The 24,596-nt window shown below is 28.2% G+C and overlaps 4 protein-coding genes and 2 pseudogenes across 7 annotated transcripts; 2 read left to right on the forward strand and 4 right to left on the reverse strand.

Moving 5' to 3' along the window:
- The first annotated feature begins 421 nt into the window (after window positions 1-421).
- Window positions 422-5,425, forward strand: LOC145757634 (uncharacterized). The gene is made up of 8 exons (XM_082572455.1): window positions 422-560; window positions 739-924; window positions 1,089-1,138; window positions 1,286-1,473; window positions 3,583-3,784; window positions 3,967-4,047; window positions 4,180-4,303; window positions 4,410-5,425. The coding sequence occupies exons 2-8, from the start codon at window positions 747-749 to the stop codon at window positions 5,102-5,104; spliced, it is 1,518 nt and encodes a 505-aa protein (XP_082428581.1). The 5' UTR covers window positions 422-560; window positions 739-746; the 3' UTR covers window positions 5,105-5,425.
- A 577-nt stretch (window positions 5,426-6,002) lies between these two features.
- LOC145745422 (dnaJ homolog subfamily A member 3, mitochondrial-like) lies at window positions 6,003-24,289 on the forward strand. Of its 3 annotated transcripts, none has more exons than XR_014281259.1 (12): window positions 6,003-6,176; window positions 6,783-6,925; window positions 7,146-7,229; window positions 7,669-7,893; window positions 8,059-8,211; window positions 21,356-21,503; window positions 21,627-21,691; window positions 22,743-22,871; window positions 23,002-23,117; window positions 23,513-23,607; window positions 23,772-23,996; window positions 24,126-24,289. XR_014281259.1 is itself a non-coding variant. In XM_082563500.1 (12 exons), exons 1-12 carry the CDS (start codon window positions 6,035-6,037, stop codon window positions 24,185-24,187), a joined length of 1,461 nt encoding a protein of 486 aa, XP_082419626.1. In that variant the 5' UTR covers window positions 6,003-6,034; the 3' UTR covers window positions 24,188-24,289. The 3 variants fall into 3 exon arrangements, 2 of the variants coding, with proteins under 2 accessions (XP_082419626.1, XP_082419637.1); XM_082563500.1 differs by having other exon boundaries at window positions 23,772-23,870; XM_082563511.1 differs by lacking the exon at window positions 23,772-23,996.
- On the reverse strand, window positions 8,721-9,625 carry LOC145763647 (thyroxine 5-deiodinase pseudogene; annotated as a pseudogene).
- On the reverse strand, window positions 10,282-11,677 carry LOC145763577 (type I iodothyronine deiodinase-like). Its single transcript, XM_082575042.1, has 3 exons — window positions 11,405-11,677; window positions 11,036-11,236; window positions 10,282-10,866 (listed from the first exon to the last, which is right to left on the reverse strand). The coding sequence occupies exons 2-3, from the start codon at window positions 11,042-11,044 to the stop codon at window positions 10,501-10,503; spliced, it is 375 nt and encodes a 124-aa protein (XP_082431168.1). The 5' UTR covers window positions 11,045-11,236; window positions 11,405-11,677; the 3' UTR covers window positions 10,282-10,500.
- On the reverse strand, window positions 12,384-13,301 carry LOC145763649 (thyroxine 5'-deiodinase-like; annotated as a pseudogene).
- Window positions 13,818-15,276, reverse strand: LOC145763385 (thyroxine 5-deiodinase-like). Of its 2 annotated transcripts, none has more exons than XM_082574824.1 (3): window positions 14,957-15,276; window positions 14,574-14,644; window positions 13,818-14,415 (listed from the first exon to the last, which is right to left on the reverse strand). In XM_082574824.1, the coding sequence occupies exons 2-3, from the start codon at window positions 14,580-14,582 to the stop codon at window positions 14,053-14,055; spliced, it is 372 nt and encodes a 123-aa protein (XP_082430950.1). In that variant the 5' UTR covers window positions 14,583-14,644; window positions 14,957-15,276; the 3' UTR covers window positions 13,818-14,052. The 2 variants fall into 2 exon arrangements, with proteins under 2 accessions (XP_082430950.1, XP_082430949.1); XM_082574823.1 differs by having other exon boundaries at window positions 14,574-14,774.
- Window positions 24,290-24,596: the final 307 nt, after the last annotated feature.

A 24,596-nucleotide genomic window follows, 5' to 3' on the forward strand; every position in this document is an offset into this window, starting at 1 on the left:
TGTTTAAAAACAACAACCGAATGTTATCAATAAAGTTGTTTTCCACGAAGTGATATAATCCTTCCACTCGAGTAGAACACGAGCTCATATATTGACTGATAGCTTCTAACTGGTCAGTAAAGGCTATAACGGACAAACAAGTTTGGAATGCGCTTTATCTTTACGAAGCTTATCCTGTTGACAGTTTACTGAAAGGCAGCCTTGTGTTATCGCTGGCCTGAAGTATTCTAAAACTAAAATCGCATCATTGATTAAGATATAGCCTTCATAGATGTATAAAAATTTTTAAATTTTTATTTGCGGGTATTTTTTTGCACGACAATCCCTATCAGAGAATTTTAAATACAGTTTTATCCCCGTTTTCGAAAATCATTGGTTTTTAAATGTTAGCTCAATCTAATCTTGTTGTGTTTGCTGTTCTAGGTGATTAAGTTGCTTAAACAAGTAGGTAATAGATAACAAATTGGTATTTTTCTAAGTTTCTGTGCAAATAAGCCGGCACTGTGAGGCTCAGTCGAGAAACAACTAATTTAGCCGGAAAGGGTCCGCCTGACGAACAAGTAAGAATTAAAAAAGTGTGTAAATTTAAATAAGGTTTCTTTTAAGATATATACAAGAGAAATTGGATTCTAAAATCAAAAAATAGTACCAGAATAACAAAACACCCTTATTTTTTACATCTTTTTATATGTTATACCTTGTCAAAACACAAACTAATAACTGTGAAAATAATTATAGGCAATAAGATGAACTCGAAATATCAAGATGTAACCAAACCTCGTCGCGGAAACCGAAGAATTATGGAAAGCATCAAAAAACAAGCTCGCAACATTGACCTTTGGCGAGCCACTGCCGCCGAGTTTCTTGCCACCTTCATATTTATTTTTATAGTTTGTGTTGCGAATATGATGCCCAATTCAACATGTAAGAAATTGTCAAAATAAATTGCGCCATTTTTAGTCCACCTTGGAGTCAAATTCAGCTATACCCAGTTGTCAAAACAAAAACTAGTTTTAATATTTAGGAAATTGTAGAACATGTAATTTATATTTATTTATGTATTTTTAATCAAATATTTACTTTTACAGATGATGTTAGTGTTGGTACCGAAGTTCCTACAGCAAGAATCCCATTACAGGTAAAATATAACTTAGGTTTATAAATATGTAGCATTACTCTTCTAAAAAGAGGTGTCATAAATATATACATTATGCATTATTAAAATTTTCTTAATACTTTTATCAAAAAAGGATTTTGCAATTTAATCAACTATTTTACTTTTTAGACCAGCGTTGGAATTGCGTTAACATACGCTACATTAATTCAAAGTTTTGAGCATATTAGTGGAGGTCATATGAACCCAGCAATATCTACTGCAATGGTCATAGCTGGACATATAAGTGTGTTTAAAGCTATCGTATACAGCATTGCTCAAATGGCTGGTGCTTTCAGTGCAGTAGCATTATGTTTCGGGTATGTAAAAACTTTCAATTTTGATAAGAATTATTTGATTTATAGTTTTTTTTTTTGGAAAAACATTATAACAGTTATCTAATACATTTTGTAAAGCTGTTTTTTTAGATCGTTGGTATGTATTATAATGTTTTTATAGTTACGCAAAGTGAAATAAATAACGTTTAAATCGGATTTTAAATTTAAAAAAATTTCACATAAAAAAAAAACGCTTTCAGTAAATTTATGCGCAATATGGTAATTGATTTAAGTTTACTTAGTAACTAAATATTTATTATCCAAGCGGCAATGGCTTATAATATTTAAGCACTCACACCTGTACCCTTAATCTAATTCAATATTTAGCACCTTAGTCCTGCCTTATAAGCGCTTTCCTATGCAAAGCAAAGCCATGTTTACGCTTCGTGCTTTCGCATCCGTCCACAGGAAACTAAATGTAGCCTGCACGGAAAACTACAACTAACTATGACGTCACAAACGTAGTTGACGACCTCTTTTCTTTACCTATAAGCACTTAAATTGTGCTTCTATAGAAGTGCGTGCAGCGGTTTATTTTGATTGTAACGGGTTGAGTTGAAATGATGTTGATGTTGGATTAATTTAGTTTTTTAGTAATCCCGGGTTAGGTTAGGTGTAAATTAGTGTTTTTGCTGCAAACAAATGCTCAATGTAAACGCAAAAACTGAGTAACTTAAGTTAAAAAACTCTGTATTTAAAAATAGTACTTAAATAATTAAAAAATGCACAAATTAATCAATACCTTTTAAAAATTGCAAATTTAAATTCACCGTGTATTAAAATTTTAAAATAAATTTTTAAATTGTTTTAAATAACGGAGCCGACTTTTTGTGTAATATAAATACAAAAAAATGTTAATTCTGTTAAAAATTTACGTAAAGTTTGACTTTTGGCACTTAACCTAATATTAAGCCCCATGTACAACTTTCTAGTGTGTTGAATAAATACTGGGCCGTATTTGTTAACTTAAGAACCACTTCGAATTTAAATTTCTATTTCTTAAAAACAATCGACCTATTAACTTATTCGCAATACGGTATTATAGATATTTATTTTTTAATAATTTAAATCTTTTTTATTGTAAAATTTAAATATAACATGGAAATATCCAAAATAATATTTGATGTTTTTTTTTATGTTATTCTTCTTGAGTTCCGCCATTTATTATTAGGATTTTAGTTATTTTATCACTAAAACTTATTTTAAAATACTCGACACTTTTAAATTTAAATTCGATTTGTGTCGTACAAGTTTTGTGACATAGATATTGATTTCGTCATCTTGCGTTTAATTGTGACGTAATCAAGTCTCTTGTCTTCCAACCGTGACGTAATTTTACGCCCTAATTTAGAAAGTTGTCGGACCATGTGTCGTTGTTAAATTTATGTTAAAAAAACAATCAAAAGTTTATATTTTATTAGAAAGTTTTAATTATAATTATGCTTAAAAATTTATACGACAAGAGTTTATTATAATTAAAAAAAACGTTTACGACAAAATTTCTAATTTGGCAAGTTTTGATTTTTGATTAGGCCTTATTTTTTTAACTAAAACATTTTACCGTAATTCGATCCATAATTCCCATTAAAACATATTATCAACATTTTTTGGCTTAGAGTTTATGCAAGACTGGTCATGCAATACTATCTGTACGTTTAAGTTTTATAAATATCCATGTTTTTACTTTTATTCTGGCTTGAAAATTACGATTCCGTTGCAAATTAGCGAGACCGAAGATAAAACAAAAAACAGAGATATTTTAAACCCGATATTTAGCTTAACTTTTGCGTAATTTAGTTATTTTTCCACCAATCACAACGAAATTCACCTTATACTTACGCTGTGCAGGAAGGCGTGAATTGCCTGGGATTTAGGTCATACTTACAATTTTATGCCCAATGATCAATATTCAACTTAGGAAATCGAAAACAGTTTTAAAAACTTTTAATCCGCGAAATTTTTAAGGATTTAGAGATTGCTGACCAAGCAATTTCGGTATAAAGAAAAATTTGAACACATATATTTATAGACCAATAGTTATGTACATTAGTTAGTGGTTATATAAAGTAAATGTTTTGTATTGTTTTTAAGAATGTTACCGGTCTCTGCACGAGTTAACTCTGTCTCACAACTTAACCTTGGAATTCAACCTTTGCAAGGCTTCGGAATTGAAGTTCTGCAAACAATAGTTGTTACCGTGACGTGGCTTGCTACGCTTGCAACAAGCAAAAGTCAGCTCGGCTCCTCCGCGATGCCAGTAGGCATGGCGTTTCTTGCAAACAGTTTATGGGCGGCAAGTTAAAATTTGAAATTGTAATTAACGAAGTTGCGTAAACGTCAACAACTTAGGCTATAAGTAAATAATAAGTTTAGTGTGCTATAATATGCGGAACACACTGTTTTGTTTACCGATTTATACAATAACTATTTTTTTATATTTTATTGTTCTAAGAACTATGTTTTTATTATATAAAGGGCCAACTTACTGGATCTTGTATGAATCCAGCCCGGTCACTTTCCACGGCGTTGTTAAGTCACTTTACCAAAGACTTATGGGTAAGAAAAGTGATAACGAAATTAACACAAATTTTTGCATTTAATTTAATGCATTTTTAGTCTTATTTGTTAACATAAATATTATAAAATATCCTTAAATAAAATATGTTATTGTGATTTTTTATTATCAAGGTCTACGTTGCTGGCCCTTTTCTTGGTTGCGTAATAGGTGCAATATTATACACTCAAGTATTCGTTTCTACACCAAAAAGGCCTGGTTCGTCTTCCTTAACTGAATCTGGTCGCAGTGCAGAAGGTAAATAATGCTATATGTAATTAGGAAATAAAATTTGTTAAAAAAATGTTGTTGGGACTATTTTAAAAAAAATGTGATATAAATTTATACAATTTTCACCTAATAGGTCAATCAGTTCAGAGCGACCAGGACGCCACTGAACTAATGCCACTTACTCGCTTAACAGCGACTCCACGTCACACCACACCAAGTGGAGTCTACACATCAATACAAATGACTCCACAACATCCCGAGGCTATTGTGGGTCCTACACAGCCTGTATTACAACGGGGACTTTCCCAACAACCCCAAAATGTTCAGCAACACCAGCAGATATATTACATGCCGAATCAACCACAACAGCAACAAAATGTACAGCAACGCAGTAATGTAGCAAGGCACCAGTCCACCCCGATGTTGTATCACCCAGCGACGCCACAACAACCCCAAACAGCCTCTTTAGCGACTTCCCAACTTCTTCAAAATCTAAGCAAACCCGTCCCCCAACAACATCAAACCTTGCCCTCGTCAGTACGTCGTATTGCAGCGAACGGCCAGAGGTACCCGGTGACGCAGGTTACCACACCTGGTACTGCGGTAACTCGTTCAAACTCGCGGCCTGCGTCGCGCCCTAGCACCGCATGCGGTACGCAAATGACGCCATCTTCTACAGCGAGGACAAACAGTGTAAGTAGCTACGAAAATACTGCGCGTATTTCGCGCAGTAACGCAGCGACTCCAGCAATTGGGTTCAGGACAATAAGTGTTTCGGAAAATTATTCGGAATCGTCCGATGTATTATTAAATAGCAGCGTATTGTAATACATATTTAATTTTTAAGTTAATTTTTTTAAAGTGATCAACAATGTTAAGTTTTTAAGGTTATTTTATTACAATAAAATTTTTGTGTCGTTTTTGTTTATAAATTTTATCTATTTGTTTGTAAAGCTGCCTAGGAAGCTTCTTATTTATTATCAGGGTATAAAAATTTAATTTTAAAAATGTATGCTAACTTTACTTTAAAATCTTTGAAAATCATTTTTAAAATACTTTCTTGCCAATTTTATTGTATAAAGTTATAAAATGTTGACTGATTTTTTGCAATTACCTTTTTACAAATGTTTTAACTTTGTTGCTGCATTACACTTGTTCCTTAGTTTATAATTTTTAAACATGAAAATACACTTTTTTTCAAGACAATGATTTGTTGGTTATTCAGAGAACATATTTTTATTTAAATAGATTAGTTAATTAAAACTAAACTGACATTTTTAAGCAGTAACTTTAATTATATATTCCCTATTTTATAAAAGCTAGAAATGTTTTGATTTGTGGGGAAAAGTTCAAAACATCTTAGCTTACGGACCCTTTTGGTGCCTAGGAAAATTAAAGTTAATTTTATTGCTAACAAAGTTTTAAACTTTTTGATATGCTAGAAAAACCTAATTAAACCAAAAATTGTTTTTACGAGCTGAAGGCGATGAGTATGTAGAGTAAATGAAATAAAATAATACACCATTATATTTTTAAGCTGGTTAAAATTAAAAAATTAGATATTTTAAAAGTTGTAAAAACAATGAAAAAATGTGTATATGATTCTAAACAAATGTTATTTATTTATCAATAAAAATAAAATATGTAGTTGATTAAAAAATATGTTTGCTTATATGATGTCAATGGTTAAAAAAGCCCCTTTCTTGGCAGTTCACTGAGTGCCCCACCACGTGTTTACTACCTATTGCATAATCTAGTATGGCTGCCCTTAGAATACGAATTTGTAATAGATTAATTAATTTTAATGAAGCTCGAGTTTTATCAAATTCTTTTAATTTACAACTTCATACACTTTCACACATTCCTACTATTAAAAAAAGACGAAACTCATTTTTAAAAGGTTTGTAATTTTCTTGTTTAGTTTATAAAGATCTAACAAGGAAACTGTTTTATTATTTACTGTTTATTGAAACTGATTGATTGTTTTTATTAAAACTGATTGTTTTAATTATTTTATTGTTTGTTTTAATTATTACACACATTCAGACATTGCATGTATTTAATTGTCTGTCGCTGTCAGTATGTGCCAACTGAAAATATGTGCAGACACATAACCTTTAAGTTTGTCCAGACTTCAAGCTGACAGTGTGTGCAATTGTGCATACAGCCTATTTACTCTATCCAGTATAGTTTTTTAATATATACTTGCATTTATTACCTCCATTACACTTCGTACACATTGAACACAGCCTATTTAGAGGTGTAGTGGTTAGAACATTTGATGGTACTTAATGGTTCTGGGTTTGATCCCGACTGCATTCATGCTGTAACACCCTTAAGGAAGTAGCAAACAATAGCAAATTTGTTATTAAGCAATTCCGATCAAAAATACTGTATTTTTATATAGTCATCAATTTCGTCATTATTTTATTAAGAATTAATAAAAAAAAGTAACTTATTTATGTGAGTCACTAATGATTTTAATGATAAACTCAATTTTCAACAGGTAACATAAACATTGCATCCCTTCAACCTAAATCTTCTAGAAATTTTCATTTATCTAATCAGTTACAACAAAAAAATTATTATGATATATTAGGAGTTTCTAAAAAATCATCGCAAAAAGAAATTAAAAAAGCTTATTATCAAGTAAGTGACTTTTATTAAAACATTTTAAAGTTTATGTATTTATAAGTAAAACTTAAAGTAAATATATATATATATATAAATTTTTGTTAAAAAACTAAATTTATTAATTTTTGTATATTCTTTCATTTATTTAAGATGTATATATATATGTGTAAAACATATCTTTTAAAAAGTGTAATTATTTGGTTAAAATATTGATTTTACCTTAACTTTTTGTTAGTTGGCAAAAAAGTTTCATCCTGATACAAATAAAGGTGATAAAGATGCCTCGAAAAAGTTTGCAGAAGTAGCTGAAGCATATGAGGTTTGTTGATAAATTTTATATGATATTTGTATTTATTTTGTTCTAATTATCTAATAAATGCAATGTGTAAACCAAAAGGTAAGTATTGTTTGTAAAATTGGTTGGGCATTGAATTTTGTTAACAAAAAAAGCTTAACTCTTAATACCAGAGTGTATTTTATGTATTATTTTGTGTTTAAGTTGAAGGTAATTTAAAAATATCACAACATCTATAAATAATAAAGCATAGGGCACAATATATTTATATTCAATTAGAGGCTACTGAATAAAATAAATGCTGTTTGTGGTGTGCAGCTAAATATCACAAGCAAATATCAATTGTGAATTTATTTGCAACCATAAAAAATAGCTTATTGACTAGTAATACTAAAATATCAAAGGTACTCCACAACTTATATAGACTACAAAGTTTTATTAAATAAACTAAACTTAATTTTAGGTTGTGGGAGATGAGCAAAAACGACAAGAATATGATATGCTCGGTGCCACAAACTATCAAGCAAGACAACAGGGAGGTGGCGCTAAACAATGGGGTGGGACCAATGCAGGATTTGCAGGTCACATGGACCCAGAAGATTTGTTTCGTAAAATATTTGAGGAGTTTTCGGGCGGAGGGGGTCAAAGGGGAGGTTTCGAAGATTATCGAGAATATGCCCCTATGGAGGTAAATTTGAGTTGTTTATTTTGTTTTCATTCATTTTTAAAACTTAATCTACCTGGAAATTGTTTTGCTTTTTAAAGACATTATTAAATATTATATTTCTTCGGTTTTTACTTGGTTATTACCTAATTTTATTACCTATTAATATAAATACACACACAAATTTAGGTTTATATGGACTTGACTTTTACCGAGGCAGCAAAAGGTGTGAATAAAACACTCGATATTGATATCATGGACACTTGTACACGCTGTAATGGAAAGGGAAATGAACCAGGAACGAAAGTAGCGAAGTGTGGATATTGTGGAGGCACAGGAATGGTAAGTGAGAATTTTTTGGTCTTTTTTTGTCATTTTCCACATATACACTTTCTGTGTTGTTGGCTTTTTTAATTTTACTAGTGATCTTCCATGACTATTATTGATTCTAAAGATGTTTAAGTTATATTACTTAGCAAGATAGAACTTTATTACATATCTATATAGGATTTAGACACATATTTTTTGTATTTGTATTACAAATAGTAAACAGTCGATTTCGGTTAGTTTTTATATGCTGGCTTAACTATATATAGATATTTATTAAGTTTTTTTTTATGCATTAGGGGTAAATAGGTAAATATAACTATAAAAACAACATAAAAACGAAAAAATGCCATTACTTTGCAACTAAAAAATTCAAAGATTGTGTTTTCAATTTAAAACAAGCTCATCATGAATGTTGTAAAATAAAATTAATCTTTTTCTTTATTTAATATTAATAACAAAACATTATTAGTTTATGATGCAGCAATGCAAATTGTTCGAATAGTTTTATTTTACATTGATTTTTAATTTAAAGACTTTAACAGTTTATTTAATTCCTTTTCCATTTCTTTAACACTATAATTAAATGGGCCAATCATGCCCTTAAAAACAACAATTCCATCTAATATAATAAACAATCTATCTGGATAGGAACCATAATCTTTAACAGCCAAATTGTCCATACCATCAATATAAACATTTTGTAAACCAGTATTGGTGACAAATAGTTTTGCAACCTTCAGCCTTTCATTAATTGATTTATGGTTTTGAATCTGGTAAGGATTTAATTCCATTTTCCAACCATCTATAGGATGAAATTCTTCAATATATATGGTCACAAAGTCAACATATTTTGAGTACAATTTTGTTGTTTCTTTAAATTTCTTGACCTAAAATTGTTTTTTGTTGGTTCTAAGGGTTTTATGTATGGTCTTATTTGAGTATTAGTTTTATATGTTATATTTTGGTTGTTATTTTTGTTTAGGTTTTTATAAAATTAGTTTGTTTTTATAAAGTTTTTTACAAAATAACTTTCATTAGATTCGGTAAAAAAATAATCTCAAATTGCTGATTTTAAAAATTAAAAACTTACTTGTTGCATAAATGGGGGTCATGTACTTGATCCAAAGTTGACAACTAATGGTCGATTTTTGTTCATTAAACTTAGCAAATTAACTGGTTGAGGTAGTTGTTCCAAGTTATATATAACTGAATTCAGAGCCCTTTTTCCGACATAAGATTTTGCACTTACTTCATAACAACAAATCTTCCAAAATGCTTTGATTGTTTCCCACTATTATTAATATATTTTAAGTTTGTTTAATTGGGTACTTTTACTTAACTTTTATTACAATAATAGGTTTTTTATTTATGAATTTGCCATACTTACTCTAAACACATGTTCATTTTGTGCTAGTTCTAAGGGCATCTTCTTTATTGAATGTCTAATAAGAAAGTTCCATAAGCCTGGTATATATCTTATTACTTCCACCACAAATATTCGAGTAAGGTTTAAAACAAACTTCAGTACTCTCATAACATTTTGTTTAGAATCCATTCTAAAATCTATATTAACCAGGATTTTTTTACTCTTTCGACTTTTGTATAACGCTAAAATTATAGTTGCTAAAACGTGTCTCAGATTTATCGTTTTATTGACCTCTCCCATTAGCCTCAGGCAATAAATTCACATTTTAGGCTGACATTATTTTTACAATCTTACACACCCTACTGAGCTTACAACAATAAACAATTATTTAAACAAGTTGTTGGTCAAGTATAAGTTTAATGAAAATATTTTATAAAATGACAAAACATTTAAGAAAAGATTACGAGTGATGCTTTGATGTCACCCAAATTTTTTTTAAATACATAAAGTACTTAAGACAACGCATAAATTTATCTTAATTTGAGGTGTTCCAATAAAATAGAAAAATTTACTATAGGTATTTTAATATGTATATTTACAATATAATTTGTATAAATACAATTAGGTTTACTTTTATTTGTATATATACAATTTAAAAGTACAAAAAATACAAAAATAAACAAAAATTATATATTTGTATTATTGCTCATGTTTGGCTACAAGGGTTTAAACAACCTCAAAAAAATTAAAACAAATTTGTTTTATCAACTTTAAATTCAAAGTTTGTTTTAAATTTTAAACAATCTCATCATAAATGCTGTAAAATTAATTTGATTTATTTTTTTTAAATGTTTCAATATTATGGTAACCAATGCTTTTTTTATTAATTTTAATTAAATATATTTGAAAGTTTAAAAGACATAAAAACATTTTTTTTATTTTAAATATTTTATCATTTTCATTAATTTTATTTCCATTTCTTTAACACTATAATTGAATGGGCCAATCATGCCCTTAAAAACAACAATTCCATCCAATATAATAAACAATCTATCTGGATAAGAACCATATTCCTTTACAGCTAAATTGTCCATACCATCAATATAAACATTTTGTAATCCAGTGTCGTGTGCGAATTCTTTTGCAACCTTTCTTCTTTCATTAATTGTTTTGTGATTATAAACTTGATTGGAGTTTAATTGCATTTGCCATCCATCTATAGGATGGGACTCTTCAACATAAACGGTCACAAAATCAACATATTTTGAATACTTGCTCATGATCTCTTTGAATTCATTGATCTATGAATGATTTTTAAAACTTAACAAGTTTAGTTTGTTAATAAAATGATGAATATTTACATGGTAACTGGTTAAAGTTTATTTTTAATAATTTGTTTGAACTGAAATACTTTTAATTGTTGATTAATTATAAATTTTGGGTAAGAAACTGAATTAATAAAAAACTTACTTGCTGCATAAATGGGGGTCATGTACATGATCCAAAGTTGACAACCAATGGTTGATTTTTGTTTATTAAACTCAGCAAATATACTGGTTGAGGTGGTTGTTCCAAGTTATATATAACTGAATTCGGGGCTCTTTTTCCGACATCAGATTTCGCGTTTATTTCATAATTAGAAATTCTCCACAATGTTTTGATTGTTTCCCACTTAAAATTTTTATATATTTGGTTACTTAATAATTATGTTCATATTTTTATGTGAGTAACGTCTGTCATAAATGCCAAAGGTTTATATGTTCTGGTATAACTTTTATCAAAACTCTTCTTTATTATTTAGAAATAGCCAGGTTAGTGTGTTTTATTTACTTTGCCAACCTTAAATATATGTTCCCCTTCAGCCAGCTGCACAGGCATTTTCTTTATTGCATGTGTGATTATAAAATTCCATAAGCCTGGAATATATCTTATAACTTCAACCACGAATATTCGAATAACACGTATAAGAAACATAAAAATCCCTACAGACTGGCCATAAACTGTCATTTTGCTGAAATGACAACCTATTGTATATTACACTGCCTAAGCCATTTTTAATTTTAATTAATGAAATACAGAGAAAAATGTCATTACTTTTATTATATAAGTATAACAGAGGCATTTTTTGGGTTTATGCGTTTAATACCTAAGGATGGTCTATGCTCTTAGGGCATTTAATGCCATTAACATATCAGCTATCTGATCTAGTTCTGTGTGCAATGATCTGTGGTAAACCTAGCTAAGAATGACACAGCAAATTTAATGTGCCTTTTTCAACTTGGTATAATTTAAATCTCTTAAACTATTTAATTGAAATATTTGGTTTTATTTGCTAATTTCGGTTATTGTACCAATACTCATTTAGTAAAAAAAATATTTTATTAGTTTGTTGTTAATTAAGTTTTGTGGATTTTTTTCTACAACATGTCTTAGTAATTTTTTTAGTAGTGTGACTTTACCAACTAATTAATTAAAACTTGCAGTAAATAATAATAAGCATTATAACGAGGATAATATTATAACAATATTAATTTTAAGAAACTACTAAAAAAAAATTTTGTACATGTGTTTATTACAGAAAAATTACACAGCGTTTAATTTACAACGAAACATATTCCTGCTAACTAATATTACATTTTGTAATTAAAGATGACCTCCAATTTTAACATTATTAAGGTTTGTGTTAAAATCTTCATAAATTTTAATTTACAACAGATGTATATTATTAAGCTAGACAATTAATAAACAACAGGCACAAATTTCCAAAAACCACATTATTTTAATTAAGTAAAACTATGTCTATTAAGTCAATAGCCCATTACTTAATTAATTTTTTCAAACAATTTTCCATATCTTTTACATTGAAGGAAAAAGGTCCCATGCCTCTTTCATATTTAACTATCCCATCAAGAATTATATACAATCTATCTGGCAACGCTCCATATTCACTCATAGCACCATTTTTTATTGAGTCTAAAACAATTGGGCAGTTTTCAATGCAGAAGGATTGTTTAAAGATTCCTGCTGCCTTAGAACGATCTGCAATTGTTTCATGCTGCTGGATTTTGTGTTCCAATAAATTAAATCTCCAACTGTTGACCGCATGAGCTTCACGAATATATACAAAAAGAAAGTCGGCCTGTGTTTTGTAGTCTTCAACCAGTAACAGCAGTTGATTTATCTAAAAACACAATTTGAGAAGTCTGCTTACAATTTAGAAGTTTAAGTCTTGGTAATTAAATTCTTAATTTGAGTAGTTTAGTTTTACTTTGTACAAGTGTAGATGTGCTAATAAACACTGAACAAAAGTTGTGCATTGTGCCTAACTATGTCCAATTTGTTTAAAGCTCAATTGTTTTTGCTGCTTATATTATTATGTTAATCTTACTTTTTTCGCAAATGGAGGTCAGGAGATAGACCCAAAAATGAGTACCAGAGGTCGATTTTGGTTCACAAAATCTAAGAGTTTAATCATTTGCAAAGTTCTTGGATGATGTACATCTATGTTTGGTGCTGGATGGTTAAGTTTTGCAGTTCTCTTAAAATGACATGTTGTTGTTTTGTATATTTCCCGAATAGTAACCATCTAGAAAATCATGTTTTTATTTGTATTTTGTTTGTATAGTATAAAGTAATACACTCACACACACAAGTACACAAATTTTAAAAAGACTTTTTAAAAATCTTTAACCTGAATTAGTCTTTGGCCAGGTCCCATAAACTCATCTGCTATCATTTTTTTCATGCCCAGTCTATATCTTTTTGGACGAAAAATGTCATACAGCAATAGCTTGACTGCCAAAGTGCAAACTAGCAGGATTGCCTTAATGTAGGGCAAAATCACACCCATCCTTTAACTTGCTGTCTATTATTTTTATTAAACTGTTTAACTTTTTTGTTTATTTTGACATAACTTGAGAATGTCACAATAAGCAATTTAAAAAAACTTAAGATCTGAATATATTTATATTGGTTTTAAATAATTGTGTTCACTCTATAGTAAAAATTTTAAATATGAGTCTGCAATGCGAAAAAACAAGATGGGAAAAATATAAATATTATTTTATAATTGTAGAAGTAAGGGCTTGAGGGTAACATTTGTTATTATGATATTCTAAATATTTTTTTAAAGATTAAATGCTTTGCTGTACTTGCACTGCACTGACTTGAGGGTATTAACAACTGTTTTTTATATTTTTTGGAAAACCTTTTTATATATTTTTGTTAAAAACAATTTAAGCACCAAAATTTAATCAGTTTTAATTTAATTAAATGAATAAATACATAGTAAAATAACTCTACAAAAGTAAGTTGCTAAGTTTTTTTTTCACAAAGAATGCTGTTTCAAATTTTGACTTAAATTTTAGTCAAAATTGTCATTTAATTCTTTTGTTGCAAATAACCTGAACAACCTACTTTGAAATATACATCGCAATTAATCACTAGTTATGTTCGACACAATAATGTCAGTTTTTTATGGTTAAAAGTTAATGTTGCAACAGTTTTTGTAAGCTTTTTTCCATGTGGTCCACACTGAAAAAATCAGGTCCCACACCACTTTCATACACAACTTTTTTGTTCTTTATTATACATAACTTATCAGGAACAGAGCCATATATTTTAGTAGACTTGTTTTCTATCGAGTCCAGCACAACTGGACAGTTGGGTTGCACATCGTGAATGAAAACTTTTGCTGCTTGTGCCCTGTCTTTTATGGTTTTGTGTTGGTTTATTGTGTACTGGTTGTAGTTGATAACCCAACCTTCGGTTGAATGAGCTTCTTGAATGTAAATTATTAGAAAGTCGGCTTGATTTGAATACTTATCAACAAGTTTAAAAAAATTTGAAGCCTGAAGAAGAAGAAAAATCAAGTTTAGCTAAAAACACCCAAAATTTGTAGCAAAATTTATTTTTAAGTTAATCAAATCTGTTTTACACCAAGGGATAACTTTTGTCATATATACTACCATATAAATTTATTAACCACATTTGTTATTCTTTTACTCACCGTTGCCATAAAGGGGGGTCAGGAACATGATCCAAAACACAGCACAAGTGGGCGACTTTGCTTCATAAAATCTGTTAAATAGCAACTCTTATTCACATTTTCTAACTTATGGAGTTGTAAATTTGGTGCAAGTTTTCCAACTTTTATTTCGCGATTAAAATAAAATTTGTATTTTCTCAATATTTGACCAAGGGCTTTCATCTGTATATCAAATGTTATATAATAAAAAAAAGCTGATCTTTTAAAAATCAAGTAGTTTACTAATTAAGAATATATTTTGAAATCTAATAAATGACCAGGTGGTCCTGAGATTTGATGATACCCAATTACTTTTAAAACAGTTAATATTACCAAGGTAAACGATGTATATAAAATTTTCCCACCTTCAAAATTCTTTCAAAAGGTTGACGAGATTTTGCAACGGAACTCATTTTAAAAGGAAGTCCAAGCTTTGAGTTAATGGTCCATAATATGTCAATTGTAAGTAAACGAAAAACAGATACAAAAGTAAACCCATATGAAAGTATACCTACTCGTATTGAATTGATAACCCCCATTATATTTATTTCTATCAGAAGCCTTCACTTTTTAAAACATTTTTAAAAAATTTAGTTTATCTTTATCTTAACAGAATGTTTTTTAGCTAACTACTTGCAGTAATTTAATAAACCAATACTGTAAAGTTATATAACGCTTTAATACACATCGCTAAAACTTTTTGTTTTTTAATCTAATATCGAGTTTCTTAAGCTTTGTATATGTGGTCTACAGTCTGCATTTTGTCTTGTCATCGATGCGGAAAACTTCGTGTTATTCGGGGCTTATTGAACAGTAAGGCTTGATTACGTAAACAAAAATCATTGCTGCTTGGTTTTTGTTTTTTGTACTTTTATGTTGATTAAAATTTTACAGATTATTTTCCAATACCAGCATTTTGCCTTGTCATCGATGCGGCAAACTTATTTTTATTCTTGGTTTTTCTTATTTACTTGATCTAGTTATACATTGACTTTTTTGTACAAACACAAATTATAATAAAATGTCATAAATATTTACTTTTTAGGAGTAAAGAATTTTGTTAATTAGGGTTAAGTAATCAGGATTTTTGTTAATTAGGATTAACAATCAGTGAAGTTATGGAGAAATAAGTTTCTTACTAAAAAAAATTATTCATTTCATAAAATTATAAATTATTTTTGCAATTGTTGGTTTTTTTATCTAAAATAAGTTTTACTTTAATTTTGGTATTAGTTTTGGGTTAAAATTGTCATTTGTATTTTTTTATTTTAGCAAAAAAATTTAGAGATGACTAACTTTTTAACTTTTTTTCATGTGAATAATGGCAAAAAAACAGTCCCACACCACTTTTACAAACATTTGCTTTGTCTTTTCGTATACATGATATCTTTGGTATATTTCTGTATATCATCATTAATATGGTCTTGTTGTGTGCATTCAAATTTGTTTGAAAAGATACTAAACCTATATAGTTATTGCTTTTAGTATTACCACAAAAAAAAAACTTTAAATTTGTTTGTACTGGTTTAAAATTGTTTTGCAATAAGTTATAATTATTGTATGAGTTTTGTTCTTGATAAACTGTTCAAAAATCTTATATTTGTTATCAGGGAAATGGACAAAAACTAACCTATAGTGGGCGACCATGCTTTATAAAATTTGTTAAATAAAGTTTTTTTTTATAAAGTTGTAAAATTGGTTCCTATTTTCAAACTTATGTCACAACTAAAATAAATTATAGGAGTTTTAACAAATAAGGAATGACTTTTTTCAAATTACCCTAATGTTTTTAAATTTATTTAGTATTTGTCTTTTCTTATTTTATTAATTTTTAGCATTGTATTCTAGTTTTTGCTAATATCAACAATTTATAATTTGACATGTCATTTTTTGTTTTTATTTGTTGCAATTTTTTTATGTTACATAATTTAAAAGGTGAGCACGTTTTTGTATCTATACTTCTAGAAAGATCAGTTGTAACACTATCAAGTGACCCATTGTAAAATTATCAAGTACTATTAAGTGCCCTTTTTTAATTTAAAAAGGGCATAAATGTCAAAAAATCTCTAGAATTTTGTTTATTGCCTAGATAATATGGCAATGCATTTAAAGACTTTTAAATTCTCAGTTGCGATTTTATATATGATTTTTAACTTAAACTTTTTTTTTTGTTACTTTATTATTACACACATCTGATTATTTTATTAAAACAAAAAAGTACTCTGTAATTTCCAAAAATCTAAAAGTTTTTAGTTTTAATACTAGGAATGTTTTCTCAAATTTTAACTTAAATTTTTAGTTAAAATTGTCATTCATATTCTTTGTATATAAACATAAAAATCTTTAGATTTATAAGTAAAATTATTTTTTGTCAACAATTAAAACGTTTAAAGAGAAATGAGTTTATTCAAATGTGTTTTCATTTGATTAATGTCGAAGAAGAATGGTCCTATCCCACTTTCATACACAATCTGCTTATTTTTAATAATACATAATTTCTCAGGTATAGATCCGTATAATTTTACTGCATTATTCTCGATTGAATCCAAGGCTATTGAACAATTAGGCTGGATAGTGTCGGCGAAAATCATAGCTGCTTGTTTTCTGTCTTCTATACTTTTATGTTGGTGTAAATTATAAGGATTGTTTCCCAATACCCAACCATCAGCAGCATGAGCTTCTTCTATGTAAATGATAAGAAAATCGGCTTGATTTGAATACTTTTCAACAGGCTTTTTGAATTTCTTAGCCTAAAAAAAAGAAAATAATTGATAAAATTTAAACAGTTGTGGTTATATTCTTTACTACTTAATATTAAAATTTTTGTCATTTTGTATTCTAATAAGCAATAAAGATTACATTTTTCATAAATGGGGGTCAGGAACATGATCTAAAACACACCACAAGTGGGCGACCTTGCTTCATGAAATCGGTCAGATAGTAGCTTTTATTCACATTTTCTAACTTATGTAGGTGTAAATTTGGTGCCAGTTTTCCAACTCTCATTTCACGATTAAAATGACATTTAGATTGCTTTAATATTTGGATAATAGCACTTTTCTGAAAATAATTTATATTTTTATATTCTAAAATTCACCATACTCAAGTTATAAAAGTTATATTTTGGATTCAATGTATTCTGAATTTAATTTTCTATTTTATCAAAACTTTTATTGCACTTTAAATAAGTTGTCCACCTTTAACATTCTTTCATTCGGTTTAAGTAATTTTGCAATGGAACTCATTTTAAAAGGTAGTCCGAGCTTTGAGTTGATGGTCCATAATATGTCAATTGTAAGTAAGAAAAGAACAGTTACAAAAGTAAACCCATATGAAAGTATACCTACTCGTATTGAATTAATAACCCCCATGACATGTAATTCTTTATAGACTACACTTTTCTTATTCCATTTTATATACCTATTGTTAACCTATATTTTAACAGAATGTTTTTTTTTGAACAATTTAAGAAAGGTTATTGTAAAGTTATGCTACTTGAAGATTCTATACACTTCGGTAAACCTTTTTTGTAAATTTAATTTAAAGTTTCTTAAGCTTCATATAGATGCTCTACATGTTGCCTTATCATCGATGCGGCAATCTATCTTTATTTTTTGGCCCTTCTTATTTACTTGATTAGTTATACATTGACTTTTTTGTACAAACACAATTTATAAAAAAATGTCATAAATATTTACTTTATCATTTGTTGTTAATTAATATCTAAGATAAAGTGATCAGTAGTGTTATGGAGACTTAAGTTTCTTGATAAAAACAACTATTAATTTGTTAGAATATTAGTTACTTCTGCAATTATGTGAGTATTTCATACACCAAATGTTTTTCTTAAATTTTAATATTGGTTTTAAGTTTAAATTGCCATTTAAATTTTATTTAGCGAAAAAAATTTTTAGGGTTTAAATTAAAATAATTTTTTAATGTTTTTCTAAAAAAACAAGTCCTATGTCACTTTTGTACACAAATGCTTTGTCTTTAAATATACATAATTTTCAGGTAATCCCATGTATATTTTTATCGTGTTATTCGGGGCTTATTGAACAGTAAGGCTGGATTACGTAAACAAAAATCATTGCTGCTTGCTTTTTGTCTTTTGTACTTTTATGTTGATTAAAATTTTACGGATTATTTTCCAATACCAGCAAAATAAGTTTATTTTGCCCAAAATAAAAAGAGAATCGGCTTGATTTGCAAACTTGAAAGTAAAAATTATAAACTAAATCATTAATAGGCTAGCAGCTATATATATAGATAGCATGTCATTATTAATATGGGTTTTTATTTGGATTTTAAACTTGTTTGAAGAGATAATAACACATGTATTTTTTGTTTTTAATTTGACAGCAGAAATAAGTTTAAAATAGTTTAAAAAAGGTTTAAAATAGTTTAAATTGTTTTTTTGGAGAGGTTAATAAATTATAATAGTTGTATAATCTTTGTACTTTGTGGTAAACTAAACAAAATGTGTTTATTTGCTATCAGGAACATGATCAAACACTAACCACTAGTGGGCGACCATGCTCCATAAAATGTGTAAATTTAAAGTTTTATCTAATTTATAAAATTGTAAATTTAAATTCTGCTTTTCCACTCTTCATTTGAATCAAGTGACTTTTTGTTGGTTTTAATAAATAGGGAATGGATTTTTTTGAATTCATTTAATTTAAAATCTGGAAAAATTAGTTTTAGTTTACCCATTTTTGGTTTAAAACACTTATTTTACCCATTTTTGGTTTAAAAAAGTCTTTTACTAAGTAGCAGTATGTGATTTTTTGATTTTAACTTACTTCTATTTGTTTGTTACCAAATGTTATATTTATAAGTCAATGCTGGGTAATATAGTTACTTAATTAATACACCAACTTCTTAACCTATGAAGACTGTTTTATTTTTTTTTTTTTGCAAAATATTTTTTTTAAGCTGGTACATCTAAACCCAGCATTTTTAAGTAAAAAAGCACCTTGTGTTTTTTAACGGGTATTTATTTTTAAAACTTAAAACCTAAATGTTTTTTAACTTTTAAGACTAAGAATGTTTTCTCAAATTTTAACTTTATGTTTTAGTTAAAATTGTCATTCATATTCTTTGTATATAAAAACCAAAAAACCTTTAGAAGTAAATTCATTTTTCACTAATAATTAAAATTTTTAAAGTGAAATGAGTTTTTTTAAATGCATTTCTAAGTGATTGACGTCAAAGAAGAATGGCCCTAAACCACTTTCATACACAATCTGCTTGTTTTTGATAATACATAATTTCTCAGGTATAGATCCATATAATTTTACTGCATTATTCTCGATTGAATCCAAGGCTATTGAACAATTAGGCTGGATAGTGTCGGCGAAAATCATAGCTGCTTGTTTTCTGTCTTCTATACTTTTATGTTGGTGTAAATTATAAGGATTGTTTCCCAATACCCAACCATCAGCAGCATGAGCTTCTTCAATGTAAATGATAAGAAAATCGGCTTGATTTGAATACTTTTTAACAAGCTTGTTAAATTTCGTAACCTGTAAAGTTATTGAAAATATTAAAAAAAAAATAATCAATAATTTTAATTAGTTTTTTAATTAAAATTTAAACAGTTGTGGTTATATTTTTCACAACTTAATTTCAAAATTTTTGTCAATTTGTATTCTAATAAGCAATAAAGCTTACATTTTTCATAAATGGGGGTCAGGAACATGATCCAAAACACACCACAAGTGGGCGACCTTGCTTCATAAAATCGGTCAAATAGCAAATTTTATTCACATTTTCTAACTTATGAAGTTGCAAAATTGGTGCCAGTTTTCCAACTCTTATTTCACGATTAAAATGACATTTAGATTGCTTTAATATTTGGATAATAGCACTTTTCTAAAAATAAATTGTATTTAAATGTTTCAAAAATACAATATACAAAAGTTAAACTTTAAATTTATTAAATTTTCTGTTTTTTGCACCTCTTTTTAAAACTTTGTTTTTCATACCTTTAAAACTGTGTCGTTCAGCTTGTACTCTTCTGTTAGGCCAAAAAGCAATCTAACTTTATTTTTTGTGGTTGATAATATTTCAAAAAACAACACATAAGTAACTTGTAAAAACGTGGATCCATACACAAGTATATGTATCCATATTAAGTTAAAAAATCCCATTGTATCTAAAAAGCTGTTATTTCAAAAAAGAATTTTACTGCTATGATTGAAATGATGCAACTGTCATTACATTGCGTTTTGCAAGTTTTAACGACAGTTATCATGTTTTTATGACATTATAATTTAAATAACTAATTAAAAAACAAATGATGTTGTACTTTTCGCGCTAACGACGCTATTCTATGTATTTTTTATAATTTATTTTCTGCGCTAATATTGTGCTTTTAAAGAGCATTTCTCGATTGAAATACTAATTTACTAGGTTAAACAAACACGTTTTAAGATAATTGCACTTTGTTCTAATTTTTATGTAGGGAAATGATTGATGACAAACATGGTGTTGACACTAATTTGGCCGTGATAAGAGTTTTTAAACAAAGAAAATAAGAACTTCATTGACCATTTTATTGATTTGGTGTTCTAATTAAAAAGACCTTGTTATGAATCACGTCATATTATATCCAAACAGGTGTCTCAAAATTAAAGTGTTTGCTAACCAATCATGTTGACATGTTGGGTTTGTTTTTAAAATCAAGTTTGGATTAAATAACTTATTTATTTATTAAATGATTTGTTTATTAAAAATTAAAACCCTAACTTATTTCACAGGAGCAAATTGCAACTGGCCCATTCGTTATGCGATCAACTTGTAGAAAATGTGGTGGTACTGGTAAACTTATTACCTTTCCTTGTGTGATGTGTCAAAGTAGTGGCCAAGTAAAGCAAAAGAAAAGTGTTGTGGTTCCTGTACCTGCTGGTGGGTTAATTTTTGTACATTTACGATATTTTTTATATTTTTATCAAGCAAATATCATTTTTCAAAAAAATCATTATTAAAAAAATCAAAAATCATAATTAAAAAAAAGTTTAATTTTTTTAGGAATTGAAGATCGTCAAACTGTTCGCATGCAAGTTGGAACCCGTGAGGTTTTTGTCACTTTTAGGGTAAATTTTTTTTTATTATTAATAAATTAAAATAGTTATATAAGGACAGCTTAAACATAGGGTAACATTTGTTACCCCTTCGTATTAACGACCTGCCTTTGTCAGTTTTAAATTCTATTTTCTATGCCTTATATTTATAACAACAAAATAAAAAACACAAATACCTCGGCTAACGTAATATATGCATCCTGCTGCTGTTGGTGGTAACTAAAGGAAATAAACTGGCTTAAAAATGTTCTAATTAATGCCACTCGTCTATGTAAAAACAAAATAATTTCGTAGTAAAACTAAATAAAATCAAGCTAACATGCGTCTTCAAGCAAGCCGTAAAACAAACGTTTCATAGTTAAGCAAAATATATGACATATCATTTTTTGCGAATTATTCCAGTAAAAAAAAAACTGTGTAAATTGTAAAAGAAATGTTTTTGGTAATATCTCAAAAATCAGAATATTTTGCGTGGATTATTTGTAAATCATGACTCGTTAGTTTGTTTTAAATAGAGCCTTGGCAGTAATCCAACTTGGCATACTAAAAAAGGTTAAATCGTTCTGGGCAAGAATTTTCGTGGCTTTCGTTTGCACGCTATGTTTTGTGATAAGATTGGTCTTAAATTAATTTTTAAATATGCAACAACATCACATTGATTTACATTTACAAACAACAAACCATGTAGTAGATAAAAAAACTATATTCAAAATACAAACTTGCAATAAAGTGATAAGACGTATATTTCTAACTCCCTTTCCTATATCACCTTAAGATAATAGACCTTATATTTTACTGGGAAAGGGTATGATGTTGTGACTTGTTTAAGCTATTGGTGAACGCTGGGCTAAAGGGCAAATGATGCGGCATTGCTTGGCACGAAAATGCTTTTTTATTTAATGAATTAATTAATTCTTTTTGCACGAAAACGTCTTTTTTGACATTACAAAATTCCTTTGTCCTTTTTTTCACTTCGACTTCTCCTGAAAAATGCTCTAAAATGTAATTTTCGAAATTTAATTTTATGGCTGACTATCAACCAACAAATGGTGTTTGCATATAGGTTAGTTCAAGTCGAATTTTTAAACGACAAGGAGCAGACGTCCACTCGGATGTTGAGATCTCGATAGCACAAGCAACACTAGGTGGCACTATTCGAATACCTGGAATACATAGTGAAAGGGAATTAGTGGTAAGTTTTTGTTGTTATTTATCAAGTTTTATTCAAATTAAAATGTTTTTAAGTATTTTACAAGCAAAGTTTGTTGTCAAAAATTTATTAAATGTCTCATGATTCTTGTGTTGTGTTTTTTTTTATTAAGATCCCACCAGGAACAGATTCACACAAAATATTCCACTTTCGTGGAAAAGGAATTAAAAAAGTTAATAGTTCTGGATTTGGAGATCATTTTGTTCATGTAAAAATCAAATCTCCAGCGTAAGTTTTTTATTTAGCAATAGAACCATACTAAAATTAAGAATTATTGTTTTTAAATTCATTCTAAACTATTCCAATTAATTAAACTATTCAAATTAATTAAAAATTGTTAATAAATATTGTTTTTTAAAAACCATTAATATGAATAAAGATGGTAGAAGGTAAATATGTACTTGTAATGCAATAAAATGCTGCTGCTAAGCAAGGCAAAACTGAAATTAAAATCCATTGATTGTTATTATAAAAGTTGAACAAAAAATAAACCAAGGCATTTTTTAGCTGTATTTTTTGATCTAATTGGGCATAAGACTACCAAACATTTTGCAAGTTTTCTTTAGCGAAACTTTCCCACCTGGCATATTTAAAAATACGTAAAAAATGTTGTAACTTTTTAGTAAATTATCTTCTCGCCAAAAACAACTTTTGCTTCAATTTGTTGAAGATGAAAAAGAATTAAAAGGAACCGTTGAAGGGTATTTTAAAACTGAAAGTAAGAAATTTTTAAAAGATTTTTAAAATATTATTATTTTATGGTATGTTTGTTATCCTTAGATAAAAGGTCCTCTTAGTTTTGGCATTTTAAATTACCATAAATATGTTGCTGTATCGAGAAATTTTTGCTCTGTAAATTGGTTTCTCTTTTTCTATTTTCAGACAAAAATGGAAATTTGAAAAATAATTTAAATGATAATTTGAGAGAAACAGAAATTGAAAAAGAGGAACCAAAAAGAGAGAGGTCACCTGGGTTTCTGGGTAAAATCAAAAAAGCGATTTTTGGATAGTGTTGTTTTTTTAAAGTTAGGCAATTTATTTTTATTATTTTCGTTTTTAATCCACAAATAAACATTTTTTTATGGTGGCCTCTCTTTTACCGAAAAGGTATGTTTAATTTAGGTTAACAGTTTGCCTAGTTTAAAAATAAACCTGTAGCATTACATTATGTAAAAACAACCCTTCTATATATATCAATTGTGATAAGAGTTTTTAACAGTTTTTTTTTCTTTTTAGAGAAAAAACCTAAAGAAATTAAAGATGTAAATGAGAATATAAAAAGCAAAAAATCTGCTTGAATGGTTGTCATCTGCTATGTACTTGGACATTTCGCGTCGTTTTATTTTTTATCTTTACTTGTCTTTGTCACTTTATTCAATAAATTTGCCTAAAATACTCTATTTAGACCTATTTAATTTTTGTTTGGAAAATAGGATTTTTTTAAAGTTATGTGATACATTATCACAACACGCTACCGACACGTTTTCAAAATCAGTTCAAATTTAATTTTTGTACAAAAAATAAAGATTTTGAGTTTCAGAGGCTAAGTTGTTTTGGTTTTCTATTCTGTTTTTTTTTTCGCGTTGTTTTAAACTAAGTTACAAAGGCACAACTAAAATAAATATTGTTTAATAGCTCTACTTTTTTATTCGTCAGAACTGTTTATCTACGTAGCGTTGCGATGAATATAAGCACAACGGGTATTTA

The sequence above is a fragment of the Corella eumyota genome, chromosome 1 (genome assembly GCF_963082875.1).
Source record: "Corella eumyota chromosome 1, kaCorEumy4.1, whole genome shotgun sequence".
Taxonomy (NCBI): Eukaryota; Metazoa; Chordata; class Ascidiacea; order Phlebobranchia; family Corellidae; genus Corella; species Corella eumyota.

Excerpts from the sequence above, each read along its gene's own strand:
- LOC145757634 (XM_082572455.1), top strand. The coding sequence starts at position 747 with ATGAACTCGAAATATCAAGATGTAACCAAACCTCGTCGCGGAAACCGA. Across the intron at positions 4,048-4,179 it reads ACTTTACCAAAGACTTATGG|GTCTACGTTGCTGGCCCTTT; the intron begins GTAAGAAAAGTG and ends TTTATTATCAAG. Across the intron at positions 4,304-4,409 it reads ATCTGGTCGCAGTGCAGAAG|GTCAATCAGTTCAGAGCGAC; the intron begins GTAAATAATGCT and ends TTCACCTAATAG.
- LOC145745422 (XM_082563500.1), top strand. The coding sequence starts at position 6,035 with ATGGCTGCCCTTAGAATACGAATTTGTAATAGATTAATTAATTTTAAT. Across the intron at positions 21,692-22,742 it reads AGGTTTTTGTCACTTTTAGG|GTTAGTTCAAGTCGAATTTT; the intron begins GTAAATTTTTTT and ends GTTTGCATATAG. Across the intron at positions 22,872-23,001 it reads ATAGTGAAAGGGAATTAGTG|ATCCCACCAGGAACAGATTC; the intron begins GTAAGTTTTTGT and ends TTTTTTATTAAG.